The 15,012-nt window shown below is 38.1% G+C and overlaps 1 protein-coding gene across 1 annotated transcript in view; it reads left to right on the top strand.

The window, feature by feature from the left end:
* The window catches only part of nek11 (NIMA-related kinase 11), an 88,125-nt gene that overhangs the window by 27,763 nt on the left and 45,350 nt on the right, over positions 1–15,012 (top strand). Inside the window, exons 8-11 of the mRNA XM_057339740.1 lie at positions 715–800; positions 1,874–1,993; positions 2,579–2,672; positions 2,905–3,034. Coding sequence (XP_057195723.1) covers positions 715–800; positions 1,874–1,993; positions 2,579–2,672; positions 2,905–3,034 — 430 coding nt within the window. The remainder of the gene's footprint in view (positions 1–714; positions 801–1,873; positions 1,994–2,578; positions 2,673–2,904; positions 3,035–15,012) is intronic.

Here is a 15,012-nt window from a genome sequence, read left to right as displayed (position 1 = left end):
TAAAAAACATGTTTATCCATACCATGTTCATTTAAAACATATCGTCGCTGTCCTTTTGAAACCTCAAATGACCAAATTCTATGTTTTTCAGGAAATAGAAAACACATTGTACTTTTTTAAATGATTACATACTGTGTTGTCAAACTTGACGAGCACTTTTTGATACTTTTTATTGGTTAGATATTTGCAAAACCCAGATACAACCATAAAGGGTAATTAATAATAATGATTTATGGCAAAAAATAAAAATCACAAAATATTGGCATATATATGAGGTTTCAGAAGGACCGCAGTGATATGATAATATTTTATATAATTCAGCACTCATTAAATGTTTTGCCTTAAGAGCCACAATGGTTGCACACTGTTTTTCTGCCTTTTGAGCGTGATTTAATTTTTCCCCCAAAATAAACAACATTAACGATGAATTTGCCCCACAGGAGAATAATGTTATTGTGAATTCTTTTGGCCACTACTGTATAATCTGTACTGAGAATATGATTTTGTGAGAGCCCTAGTACTTCGATAATGGATCATTTATACATCATTTTACATGTTTCTGCTAAGTGTCCACCAAATAACAATAGGTTTTGCTCAACAAGAAAGAAATGAGAGAAAACATTAGTCGCTGTTGTTTTGCTTTTTTCCTTTTCTCAAGGCTTTTAGACAATGTTGATAACATTCCTGGCTCCATTGTTTTTTTCCTCACTTTAGAGCATGAAACACAAATTCTCCAGCCTGACACTGCAAGAGAGGTCGATGGGGGAAGAGAGAGATACATCGCAGATCCTAAGAGCTCTGTAAGTATATCTAGAGTCAAGAGTCTGTGATGGCACAGAGAGATACTTACAGCCCGCCCTCCACCGAAGTCATCAACTGAACGACGCGTGACACTGTACACTCTGGGGATTTCTGGGAACGCGTCTGTTTTTGTGTCTCCTCCCCCTCTTTTTCACACCCGAGTGTTGGGGAACCTAAAAATACGTAGCTCTGTTGCAGCATTCACGGCGTTTGGAAAATGTTAATGAAGTGACAGTTTATGAGTAGACGTAGACCTTCGTTAATTCAGTCATTGCGTTCCACACTCATTAGAAAATTTCATCAACCGGAGCACATGTCAATCATATTCATGACCGAGTGAAAATCACTGTATTAATCAATGCAGTGTTAAAGCTGACAGTGCACAGCAAGATCAGCTCGAACAGCTGTGTTAGACATTATTGTATATTTTGTTTGTCATGAGATTTTGCGTGGCCTGGCTTTGAACTGGGCAATGTGACAGAATGTTGTGCTCATTAGCTGCTTCGAATGTTCTTCTGGTATGTATGGTAAAGAATGCAAGTGTCTGAAGCTGTCTAACACAAATTCTCATGAATAATCTAATGATATGCTGTTTTTCCTACTTAGAGTCTACCCCTTATTTTTGGATTAAATCATCATTTTAAATGAGATGCCCTTATACTATTAAAAATGTGTGTATTATAAAAGTGTCAGTCAAACTAATAATAGCAAGAATGAAATAACAAAAATTGAATTATGGAAATTACATAGTTCTATTTTATGTACTTTCTGTTTTTTATTTCTCATTTTTTATAAAGTAGATACTTTAAAACTCTGCTTATCTTGGCATTCTATTAACAAACTTTATAAGGTGCATTCTGGGCTGCTTTCTCAATCGTTTTCAAGTAGTTATCATATATGCCGGGTGTGTGTTGGCTGCTTGTTCCCCGCTATCTGCTCCATTTTACCCATTTTAATAAATAAATGGAACATTTAGTTCAAGTTCTTGCATCAGTGCTGATCTCACAGGCCAAAAATGCTTTTAAAGCAACACATTTATCATTCTGGTAACCCTCGGCCTTGAAACCCACAGACAGAAGAAGGTGCATCTGCAGACGCTGCGGGAAAGATCAGAGGTGCAGAAAATGAGCCCGAGAGAACGCATGCGACTACGCAAACTACAAGCAGCAGATGAGAAAGCGAAAAAACTGAAGTGAGTGACAATTAGAACATTGAGAGTGTCACATTGAATGTGAGGAAAGCACAAGTGTCAGGACTGTACTTTTTCATGGTGAAAAGATTTTTGTCAGATTTTATTCTTTGCATAATACTGTGTGTGATTTTCTGATAAATGAATTCTAATGAATGCAGACTCAAGCTTTCAAGCTTTGGGTCATTCAGACCAGTTTGTTAACCTGGGTCAAAGTTGTTTAAAACAATTAGAATTCAAAAATTAAAAATGTTTTTGTTCAAGAACTGCATTACTTGAACTCATAGGAACGTGTTAAGGAGAGCTAATGTAGAATTTAAGATTTTTGCTAAATAATAAAAGATGTGAATTTACTTGTGGTCTGTTCATCACATTCAGCTGTACGCTTCTTGTAATGCCTTTTTGTAAACACCTTATTATTTTCTATATTTATTATTTTCTATAAATGCGATATTTATTATTTTCTCCTTTTAGATAATTATAAATGATAAAGCAGTTACTGCTATTTGACAGGCTGACCTGTTGTGTATACATACTGTTTGAGCACATACTGTTGGCAGTGATAATACAGGTCTTGTCTCACTATAGGCAAATTGTGGAGGAAAAATATCAAGAAAATCACCTTCGCATGCAAGAGAACAAGTCCAAAAATTTTCATAAAGTCAATGTGGACGTTTTAAAGGTAGCCTGTGCTAATAGCATTTTTGTTATTTCCTCAAGTATGATACATGATCACACTGTACAACACAACAGTTGTTATAAACAGGCCACATCTTTATTTGTTTTTATGTTTTCTTAGGAAGTTTCTATTCACCCTTTATATAGCATAGAAATACTAAGACACTAAGATATACTCAGTTCCTGTGCTCATTTCAATAAGTTACATTTTTTTGTCTTAACATATTTTTAACCAGGTTAGAACAGAAGACCCAATTAGGCAGATTGAATCGATTCAGAGCGGGTCACTAAATGAAAACTTAGAGCTGGTGGGAAACCTTTCTGAGCTCCCTGATAAGATGAGCATGTTTTTGCCAAAAAACCATGGTGAGTTCACATGTGTGCCATTATTTTTTTTATTCTTGAGTATTGTGAAATAATAAATAAGATAACCCAGGATAAAAAATGATGCTGCGTTTGCCATTATATCAACATCAGGCATTCATTGATCATTACTATTAAATGTTTTTAACAGCCATCCTGTACAGAATGTGCAATAAAGGCAGCAAAAACGTTTTAATTTTTAGTTGGAAGGTATTTTTTGCACATCGTTTAATTAAACTTTCAGCAAGTGGATTAATTAAAACGATTTGAAACCAAGCTCCCCTGATACTTTTTTATTGCTTTGAAGTCTATCATGAATTTTGTGTCTGATGAAATTCCATCTTATCTTTTCCAAATAAGAAAGTTTAAACTTTCCTTCAGAAATGGCTTCTTTCTCCTCTCCTGGTTTAACAAACAACAGATCCCAGAACAGAACGTGGTACCATGTGTCATGGTCCTGCCTTCTTGTTCATGATTTTCTAGTCTTGTGGCAGGATCGTGACAGATCCCTTATGTTTAGTGTGAGAAAGTCATGGGTTGTTTACCTTTGACATTCAATGTGCTTTCTCGTGTCTCGTCAGTGGCCCCGCCCCTCTCGTTTCCTGTATTGCCTTCCTGCCGTGTCTCATGTTCCTCACCTGCCCCTCGTTATCTTCCTTTGTCTGTCTCCCTATATAATGCCCTTGTGATCCTTGTCCTGTGCTCGTTCGTTGTACTTATGTGGTTACCTGTTTGCGGTAGTCTCCGTGTTTACCCGTGTCCTACGTCCTTGCCTTGTCTGTGGATTGTAAGTTTTGTGTTTTACCCTGCCCTTCCTTTGTTACCCTTCCGTGTTTTATAAGACGTTGTGTCGTTGTTTACAGTTAGTTTTATTTTGATCCCGTCTCTATGTTTTGCCCCCACGTGGGAAGTCTTTGTTTTTTGTATTTATTCTTAGTTGGTTTTCCCCCATCGTGGGTTTTTGTTTTGTTTGTATTTATTAAAGTCTTATTGCGTTAACCCCTTCACTGCCGCTGCCTGCGCTTGGGTTCTTCCCCACACCTTTCGTGACTACCATGAGTATAACACTTCACTGTCGAACACACACACACATGCAGACACATTTAAAAAAAAAGTGGGGAAAAATAGTATTCCCCTTCGATTTGAAATTCAAATGATTCCTAGACATTTTAATGATGTTCCACCACACAGAGACACTTGCCTTTAAGGAAAAATCATAAGAGGAGTAAAAAAATGGGCAGCTCAGTTTCTTACTCTATGGGAGAACGTCAGAAATTAAGCTTGTACATGCATTCTGCAAGTGTGATGCTAAACTATTTCTAGATTTATAAAAATTCTGTCATACATCAGCGAGTAAACCAACTTTGCTAATGTTTTGCTTTATCTATGCTGGTATAACATGTCAATTCTGTATTATTGGACTCATTTTTTCTTCTGTTCTTATTTATACAGTTGGCTTGAGGTAATGGTGGTAAAATTTTTGGTAACACTTTACAATAAGGTGCTATTTGTTAACAATTAGTTAATGCATTAGCTAACATGAACTAAAAATGAACAATACTTCTACAGCATTTATTAATATTAATTCATGTTAATTTCAGCATTTACAAATACATTATTAAATCAACTTTGCTAGTGTTGTCACTCTTAACATTAGCTAATGCACCATGCACTAACATTAATAACTGTATTGACAGGATTAATAATTGCTGAAAAACGAAATTGCTCATTGTTAGCTAATGTTAGCTAATGCATTTACTAATGTTAACTAACAGCACCTTGTTGTAAAATGTTACCTATTTTTTGGCTGTAAAAATAAGCAGAATACGATCTGGCCCACCCATTGCTTGTGGTTTTCGGTGACTCGTTCTGTTACCGTCATCATTGTCATCAAGGGAAAGCTAAGTTATGGCCCAAACGCCTCCTTAATCTCCTTAATCGGGTTTGGGTGTTATGATGACAAATGGCATGGATGTGTTTTGGGGAAGTCCTGAGAGGTTATCTATCTGTTCCTGTGTCTAATCACTTTAGATTCATCCGTAAATTAGATGTTTTGAATGAGCGCTGAGGCACAGCTGTGCTCTTATAGATGACTCTGAGAGAATCCATACAGTGTGATTTATCGATAGATGATGCCCGGGGTGCAGTCAGGGGTGAATCTGAATTAGGTAATATAAAACATTGTATTGTATGCGGGTGTAAAAAACCTGTAAGGGTGTTCAAACTAAACATATCTTGAATAGTGTTATTGAGTAGGCTATATAAACAAGTTTAAGAGACTAATGGAACCACATCTCCTCTGCTTAAAATTAGCTGATTTATTTATTATTTAGTTGCCTTGTGTTTTATTTAAAGGGGTCATATGACACGGCTGAAACGAATATTATCGTTTGTTTTAGATGTAATGCAATGTGTAAACACGATTTAAGTTTCAAAAACACAGTTTTTTCAACATACCGTGCATGTTTGTATCTCCTCTTTGCCCCGCCTCTCTGAAACGCACAGATTTTTTACAAAGCTCATCGCTCTGAAAAGCGAGGTGTGCTATGATAGGCCAATTAACCAGTGCGTAGTGATTGGTCGAATACTGCAAGCGTGTGACGGAAATGTAACGCCTCTTACCATATTTGGAACATCAGGTTCCAAAGCACTTGTACTGACAGGTACGCCCACCTTACTTGCGTATACATTTGGGCGGTCTTAGTCAAATCATACCACGAACTGACCTAGATTTGTGGGGGTGTGGTTACACGAGACGTTTCAGGCAGGTCTGGGTGAGCATTCACTTTTAGATAGAATGCATCTTTTGTTCCGATTTTTGCAATTTTACGTGTCTAAAAAATGCATGGGCAACTTATAACACACCAAAGACACAGAAAACATGTATTCGCACCATATGACCCATTTAAATGATCTTAAAGGCAAAGTAAACAGCAAATTAATAATGCATAAAAAGCGCTTAAAGATCAATTCTGTGCATAGTCCCCTGAGAGAAACATTGTGTGGGTTATCCAAACTACATCATAAACAGGGTTGAATGGTCCCTTGGATTTGAATGTTATTTATTCAAAGATCATTATTTTGCTGTTCTGGCCTTTTTTATAGTTTATAGTTTCATTTTGCTTGTTTTTCAAGCAACAAGACATCATTTACCGACGATCTTTTTGAATTATTGCAGTAAATAAACATACTGCGTGATTCAGCTCATGTCTCCAGTTTAACTATAATGACTACACAAGGGACGTCTGTGATTTGGCAAGATGCCGTTTAGATGAAATAGCTCTGACAATAAGCACATTACATGCAAACCTTGTCTACATTATTGACTCCAGCCTTGAACTTGCTTTGAACGACTCTTTAATTTTTATGCAAATCTAATAATGTTAGTATTAGCAAGTAACTGTAGCTGTAGAGTATACAGTAATAGAGTATTGACTCAACTCACAGGTTTATTCAAATAATACGCCATGAGCAAATCAATTTTCTGTGGTTAAACGCATAACCTCTGTAACCTTGTTAAAATAACTGTGAAGTGAGTTATTACTTTTATAAAATTCTTGTCTGGTGAAATATGATAAGACACCAATGTTCAATACAAAATTCGATAGATAAATCACTCTTTTGTGATTGATCAATAAATTGCTCTTTCAACATTCAATTTCAAAGATTCCTCCAGAAATGGTTTCAGACACAATGCATACAAAAGAGACCATCTCATGAGAAACCTTGACCTAGGGTTGAGACTCTAAGTAATAAAGCTAATGGGATCTTATAAAGAGAGTGAAAATGTTTTAGCTAATGAATGAACATCGTCTTATGGTTGCTTGAATTAACACTTTTGATGTATAATTGACATTGCTAATTGAAATCAATGAAGTCAGGAAATTAGGAGCACTTTTAAAAATGCTTACTGACACTGTCATGAGTAAAGATTCATTACTCTTCATTAAAATGATCTGAAATATATCACAGAGGCTTCTTGGCACAATGATTCAGGAGAAATTCTGCTCTGCTCTTTGTCAGGACTAATCCTCTTTACTAGATGAGACAAGGCTATTGGTTCAGTGTTATAAATGGTTTCCAGGGCTGATTCGTTGTATTTCTTCTTTAATTCTAAATTGCAGGTTGCAATTTATTGAGGGGATGTGGTGAGTCATTTACTAGTTTAGACAAACAGAATCAGCTGAAAAACAGACAAACAAGACACATATTATAAATAACAGTTAAACAATTTAAAGTGGCCGTAACTGAGACAGTTTCTGCATATCTCATGTTAATCTTGAGTATTTACAGAATAGGATTGCACCCTTCAAAGATCCGTAGAGTCTTTAGTTAGATCACAATTATAAAAGACAGATACAGCTGTACGATTATTTCCAAAAACATATTACAGATATGTAAAGATATGTTCAGGTGGCCCCTGCCTGAAATATATATTTCAGGCAGGGGCCACTTATGCTTTTAGGGGGCACACTAACATGTGTGTTTTCACTGTCATGTATTACTGTTTTCTCTAGAAGTAAACTAATAAGCTAATAAAACAAGTTCAGCTCAAATTAATCTTCCATGGTCATTTATTTCACAACACATTGTATATAGTCAAAATAACAATGACAACAATAATAACATTTAGGCACTTTTCTGCATCTTAAATGTACATACATGAATGAAAAACTACCCACAAACAAGATATCCAAAAATCAAGTTAAGCAGTCATCTAAACATGAGTCACATTATCAGGAATTTCCTTTACACAAAGAAAAAAAACATGAATTTCAAAATTTTCACATGTGATATATGTGGTTTTGGCACACTTTCATGTGAATGCCATGTTAACTAAATACTCATGTAAAAACTTTTCACATGGAATTTCAGGGTTACAAAAGTTGTCTCTCTGCACAACTAAATCACCTTGCTGATGGGTCCTCTGGTCTTCTGGACTTTCTTCATTCTCTAAGCTTTTGTGCATTTCTGATTCTTTTTCAGAAGCATCTTCTTTCTCCAGCCTTGACTATTATCTTTAGTCTTCCTATTTGAAAGGAAACAAAGCCTGTCCTGAAGAGTTTGAAATAGTTTGAAAGGTTTTATCGTTAAACTTGTCGTTAAACTTTGTTCTCATTGTTCTGATGCAGAGATATACTGTAGGTCTGGCTAAACGGTTGCTAAGGTCATGGGTTTGGTTGCTATGGGCGTGGCTTTGCAGCTGGCAACTGATAATACTCCAAGCCGTAAGTGAAACGAACCAAACCCCATTTCTCTAAGATGTTCTGATGCAGAGATATAGGTATTGCTAAATGGTTGCTAAGCTAACCTGTTTGGTTGCTATGGGCGTGGCTTAGCATCTGCCATTTGATGATACTCTAAGCCAGGGGTGGCGAACCCGCGGCTCGCGAGCCACATGCGGCTCTTTGACTGCCTCTTTGCGGCTCTTAAATCATCTATCCACAAGTTGCTTCGTAATCGCATTTTTTGTTTTTAAATAATATTAAACTGAACTAAACTAAACAGAAATGTATACAAATTAATTTTGAAATAAAAAATGAAATATATCTTTTTTAAATAATTATTTTTGTACTGAACGTCATGCGCTACTAGCGGCTAGCCTCGTCTAGTTCGTACTGTAATTGGCAATCATCATGGCGGATTCAGGGAAGCGTACAGCTAAACGCAAATATGTAGATGAGCACAGAACATTTCAATCTGAATGGGAGGATTTATATTTTTTTGTTGAAAGAAACGGAAAACCATTCTGCTTGATATGTCAGACTTCACTGTCGCATTTTAAGGCTTCAAATCTTGAGCGCCATTTCACCACACTCCATCCTACCGAGGGCCGGGAATTTCCCAAAGGCAGTGAACTTCGAAAGCACAAGGTAAAAACGTTGAAACGTCAGTCAGAGAAGCAAACTCAGCTCTTTCGGAAATTTACCAAACATTCAGAGACGGTCACATTAGCATCATATCAGCTGGCATGGAATATTGCGCGAGCTAAAAAGCCGTACAGTGAAGGGGACTTCATTAAAAAGTGCCTCAATGATGTTATTGATGTTTTTTGTCCCGAAAACGAACATTTGAAACGTTCGGTAGCGGACCTTCAATTGTCACGACACACTGTTGAACAAAGAATATCGGACATTAATAACGCTGTTGAAACGAATGTATATTCCGATCTTCAGAAGTGCATGTATTTCAGCATTGCTGTTGATGAATCCTGCGATGTTCAGGATAAGCCACAGATGGCAATATTTGTTCGGTCTGTGTCAGAAGACTGCACGATTAAAGAAGAGCTGCTTGACATTATGCCACTGACAGACAGGACTCGTGGCATCGACCTGAAAGAGACACTGATGACAGCTGTTGAGAAAGCCAATCTACCGTTATCAAAACTAACCGCAATTGCCACGGATGGAGCGCCATCTATGGTCGGATCTAAGAATGGCCTTGTAGGGTTGTGTAAAGCTGATGAACGTTTTCCCGATTTTTGGAAGTTTCACTGTATTATTCACCAAGAGCACTTGGTGTCTAAAAAACTAAACTTAGACCACGTAACGAAACCTGTGCTGGAAATTGTCAATTTTATACGAACACATGCTCCCAATCACAGACAGTTCCGAAATCTCATTGCTGAACTTGATGAAGATCTTCCATCTGATGTGCTTCTGCACTGCACTGTGAGATGGCTTTCAAGAGGTAATGTTCTTTCCCGTTTTTTTTGAGCTTTTGAATCCAGTGAAGGTGTTTCTTGCGGAGAAAGAGAAGGACTATCCTGAGCTGCATGACCCCCAGTGGATATCGGATTTGGCATTTTTGGTCGACATGCTGCATTATCTGAATGGACTAAATGTGGATCTGCAAGGGAGGTTAAAGATGCTGCCTGACTTGGTGCAGAGTGTTTTCACATTTATCAACAAACTCAAGCTGTTCAAGACACATCTACAAAAGAGAGAGCTCACACATTTTCCCTCTTTGCTGAAGGCAAGTGAACAAGCGGCAGAGGTTGTAAAAGCGAGTGCTGAACGGTATGCAACACTCCTTGAAAATCTTAAGCAGAGTTTTGAAAACAGATTCTCTGATTTACAGCAAAAAAAAGACCTGAGATTACATTCCTCATCAACCCGTTCACTGCTGAAACAGACTGTTTGAAAGCCCCTTTAGTGGAAGATGAAGCAGCATCTCAGCTTGAAATGATTGAACTTTCTGAGGATGACAGACTTAAGTGTACTCTGAGGGAAGGAACCGTGGAGTTTTGGAAGATGGTGCCAACTGAGAGATATCCCAATGTCAAACAGGCTGCACTCAAACTGTTGTCAATGTTTGGGTCGACTTACATCTGTGAATCACTTTTTTCCACACTGAAACAAGTCAAATCAAAGCATCGCTCTGTTCTTACTGACAGACATGTGAAAGTTACTGCGAGTCGCCACAACTGAATACAAGCCAAACCTAAAAAGTATTGTGGAAATGAAAGACTGCCAGGTGTCACACTAATGTTAAAATAGGTAGGCTTATAAAGGCTCATTTATGTAATTTTGTGTAAAAGTTCTTGTTAGACAGTTTTTTCCATGTATGTGGCTCTTTGCGGTCATAAGGTATATTTTTTGGCTCATCATGCCAAACAGGTTCGCCACCCCTGCTCTAAGCTATGAGTGAAACGAACCAACCCCTGTGTATCTACGAAGTTCTGATGCAGGGATGTAGGTATTGCAAAACGGATGCTAGGCTAACCTGTTTGGTTGCTATGGGCGTGACTTAGCAGAAGCCAATTGATGATGAGAATTGAAGAACCAAGTGAAACAAACCAAACCCCATGTCTCTACGATGTTCTGATGCAGAGTTATAGGTCTTGTTACAAGGTTGCTAAGTTAACATGTTTTGTTGCTATGGGCGTGGCTTCGTAGCTTGATGAAGTTTCAGGGATACTGATTGGTTGCCTGAGTCAAATGAGCCCACCCCCTTGTCTCTACGACACTGTGTTGCAAAGATATCCATATGGACTTTTTATAATGGGAGTCTATAGAAGCGGTTGCTAGGTTGCTGTAAATGGTTGCTATGGGCGTGGCTTAATAGCTTCATGATGATCATGTGACAATGATTGGTTGCCTGAGTAAAATGAGCCCACCCCCTTGTCTCTAAGTGGTTGTACTGCAAAGTTATTCAACACGGGACAGTTATAATGCCTTATATGGGCATGTTTCCTGTATCATTATAAGTCAATGGGGAATTTGGGGGGGCTCTTACGCCCCTGGGGTACAACTTACACCCCATTGTTAGGTAAGTTCTTACAGAGCCTGCCAGACTCTTCAAACGTGGTAACTTGCAAGTTTCTAAGACATCCTCCCTTTGAGTTATGAGCCGTCAAAGTTTGTCGCAATGTTAAGTCTATGGGAAATTAGGTGGTTTTGAGAGTCCGGTTTTCGAAAACCAGAACCCGGATCAGTTAGAAAAGATATAGCAACTCAAGTCAGACGAGACTGAAGGTTTGTGGAAAGTTTGGTGGATGTAGCTTGAAAGCTCTAGGAGGAGTAGCAGTCAGAAATTTGGGGGATCAGAAGAAGAATAATAACTAGAAAGTAAAGTTCGAGTACAAACTTTATGTTGGCTTTTTTGCCTGTCCTGAAGAGTTTAAAATAGTTTGAAAGGTTTTATCGTTAAACTTATCATTAAACTTTGTTCTCATTGTTCTGATGCAGAGATATACTGTAGGTCTGGCTAAACGGTTGCTAAGGTCATGGGTTTGGTTGCTATGGGCGTGGCTTTGCAGCTGGCAACTGATAATACTTTGAGCCACAAGTGAAGCGAGCCAACCCCCATGTCTCTACAATGTTCTAAAGTAGAGATATTGGTCCTGCTAAACGGTTGCTAAGGTCATGTGTTTGGTTGCTATGGGCGTGGCCTGGTAATTGATAATACTCCAAGCCATAGGTGAAACGAACCAAACCCCATTTCTCAAAGATGTTCTGATGCAGAGATATAGTATTGCAAAACGGTTGCTAGGCTAACCTGTTTGGTTGCTATGGGCGTGGCTTAGCATCTGTCAGTTGATGATACTCTAAGCTATGAGTGAAACGAACCAACCCCTGTGTCTCTACGAAGTTCTGATGCAGAGATATAGGTATTGCAAAACGGTTGCTAGGCTAAACTGTTTGGTTGCTATGGGTGTGTCTTAGCATCTGCCATTTAATGATACTCTAAGCTATGAGTGAAAGAACCAACCAACCCCTGTGTCTCTACGATGTTCTGATGCAGAGATATAGGTATTGCAAAACGGTTGCTAGGCTAACCTGTTCAGTTGCTATGGTCGTGGCTTAGCATCTGCCATTTGATGATACTCTAAGCTATGAGTGAAATGAACCAACCGCTGTGTCTCTACGATGTTCTGATGCAGAGATATTTTGTTGTTCTATCCATTCAGTCGTGTCCGACTCTTGGTGATCCGATGGATAAACTTCCTCCAATTGTCGCGGTCATTGATGGCCTCCTTTAGGTCTTGGAAACTCATGTTCGTATCATTCTTGACAGCATCCAACCACCTTGATCTTTGTGTTCCTCTTTTCCATTTTCCTTCTATCATTCCAAGCATGATAGTGTTTTCCAAGGAATCTTCTCTCCTCATTATGTGGCCGAAATATGTGAGCTTCAGTTTAATCATAAATGCTTCCAGCGAAAGTTCTGGCTTGATCTGGTTTAGAATTGATTGATTTGTTCTTCTGACAATCCAAGCCTCTGCCAACACCAAAGTTCGAAGGAATCAATTTTTCGGTGATCATTTTTCTTGATTGTCCAACTTTCACATCCATACATCGTTACAGGAAAGACCATTGCCTTGATGATTCGTATCTTTGTTGTCACCGAGATGTCCTTGCCCTTCATCACTTTGTCCAGGCTCATCATTGCTTTCCTTCCCAGGAGTAGCCGTCTTCGTATTTCATGGCTGCAATTGCCATCTTGACTTACCTGTGATCCCAGGAAAATAAAATCTTTCACAGTTTCGAGTTCTTCATTGCCTATCCTGAGATTTTGCAAGATTCCTGTTGACATGATTTTCGTTTTTTTCACATTCAGCTTTTTTCGAAAACCAGAACCCGGATCAGTTAGAAAAGATATAGCAACTCAGGTCAGACCAGACTGAAGGTTTGTGGAAAGTTTGGTGGATGTAGTTTGAAAGCTCTAGGAGGAGTAGCAGTCAGAAATTTTGGGGATCAGAAGAAGAAGAAGAATCGGAAGAATAACAATAAGCTTAGATACAAGATCAGTATGTTGGCTCTGTCAAGCCAACATAATTATAAGGCAAAAGTGCATTTTATCAAACATTCACCCAAATTAACAAATAAAATTTCTTTAGTGTGTTACACGTTCTCTGGCAGCAGCTGATTCTTTGTATAGGCACGAGTCACGACTGCTTTATATGTAGATTTAACATGCGCAACACCGGAAAATATAGGTCAGTATTTTAATATGATGTGTAATGATATGCATTTTCATTATATTTTTACAAAATATTTCCATTACCTGTATGATGAAGACGTAATCTTGCTGAAGGCGAACAGACTCGACATTGTTTACGTCTTGCTTGTGTAATCTTCCTTTACTGCCACTGGCTGCCACTGGCAGGACAAACTGTGCATTGCACCCGAAATTGCTCGGTTGTGGTAAAAAATTCCAGAAACGATTCCAGATTTAGGGGGGCCAGTGGGGTGGCCAAGGCCCTGTCCCAAATGGCGCACTCCGGTCTTGTGGACCTCCTCCGAGTCCACACTTGATGACATCAGGAAGTGCAGACCTATAGGGCACTAGGCACGAGTCCACAAGGGTACATGGGAGTGCATTTTGGGACAGACTTAAGGTCATCATGCCGGAAAGAGCAAGCGGTGCTTTCTAATCACTCTCGCGGTACTTTGTTGTCATTCGCTGATCAGTCTGCGCAGCGCCGCGTGAAGTCGACCACTTGTTGTCCCATTGTTGTTATTTGGGACTGGAGCTGCCGGTTTTTATTGTTCTGTATTTCATATGTTTGTATTTCATATGTTGATATGCCACCCGAGCATTATGCAATAGATACTTATGTTTGTAATGCATTCATTTGTCATGATGTCATGAATGTATATTTATTCATTTGTTTACACTATACTTAATGTGCATAATGTGTTCTTAATATGCATATATGTTGATATTTAATATTTCTCTATAATACAGAAGCTGTGTTGTTCAGCCTTACACAGTTGTGTAAAGTATTGGAGTAAATGTAATTACTTACTTAGTTATGAACTTAAGTATCTTTTTGGCTACTTTGTAGTTGTACTGAGTATTAAAGATATTAGCAACTTTTACTCTCTACTTGACATTTTTGAACAAGTATATGTACTCTTTACGCCACTACATTTGTAATGACTAATGCAATTACACATTACATTTTGAATGGCACCTATCTTTTTTTTGCAGCAGTTTATTTTTGCTACAGAAGAATTAATATTGCCATTTAAAGGGCATTGAAGGTACTTCTTGTGAATTTTGCCCTTACTTCTTTATGTGAATACGAGTGCATTATCAGGAAGTTGACAATCACTGGCTTTGACTTTCTAATTTTACCTAACATTATTTTATTTATCCGTTATATCGAATAGACCTTTTTGAAGAATGTTGGCTTACTTATGAGCACTTGAGCTTAAATGAGACTTGGGTGTTTGTAATAGATGTAGGTTATGGTGTCGACCATGATTTATTGCAATTTTGAGGTGTTCAGTCTTATTATGATTTACGGAAATAAATGCGATTGCTCTCCTCACGAATCGACGGTTTCTAGTTTTTCACTGACTTGTCTCTTAAGTGTTGAGGACTAGTGCTTCTTTGAGCCTACATTCAGTATGAGTAAAATACTCAAGTACTGTTAAAATCAGATACTCGAAGACTTTTACTGAAGTCATTTGGAATTGGTGACTTGTAACTTGTAATGGAGTAATTTTCACTGCAAGGTATCTGTACTT

This window comes from Triplophysa rosa, linkage group LG8 (genome assembly GCF_024868665.1).
Source record: "Triplophysa rosa linkage group LG8, Trosa_1v2, whole genome shotgun sequence".
NCBI classification, from domain to species: domain Eukaryota; kingdom Metazoa; phylum Chordata; class Actinopteri; order Cypriniformes; family Nemacheilidae; genus Triplophysa; species Triplophysa rosa.
This window is presented reverse-complemented; position numbering and strand designations above follow the sequence as displayed.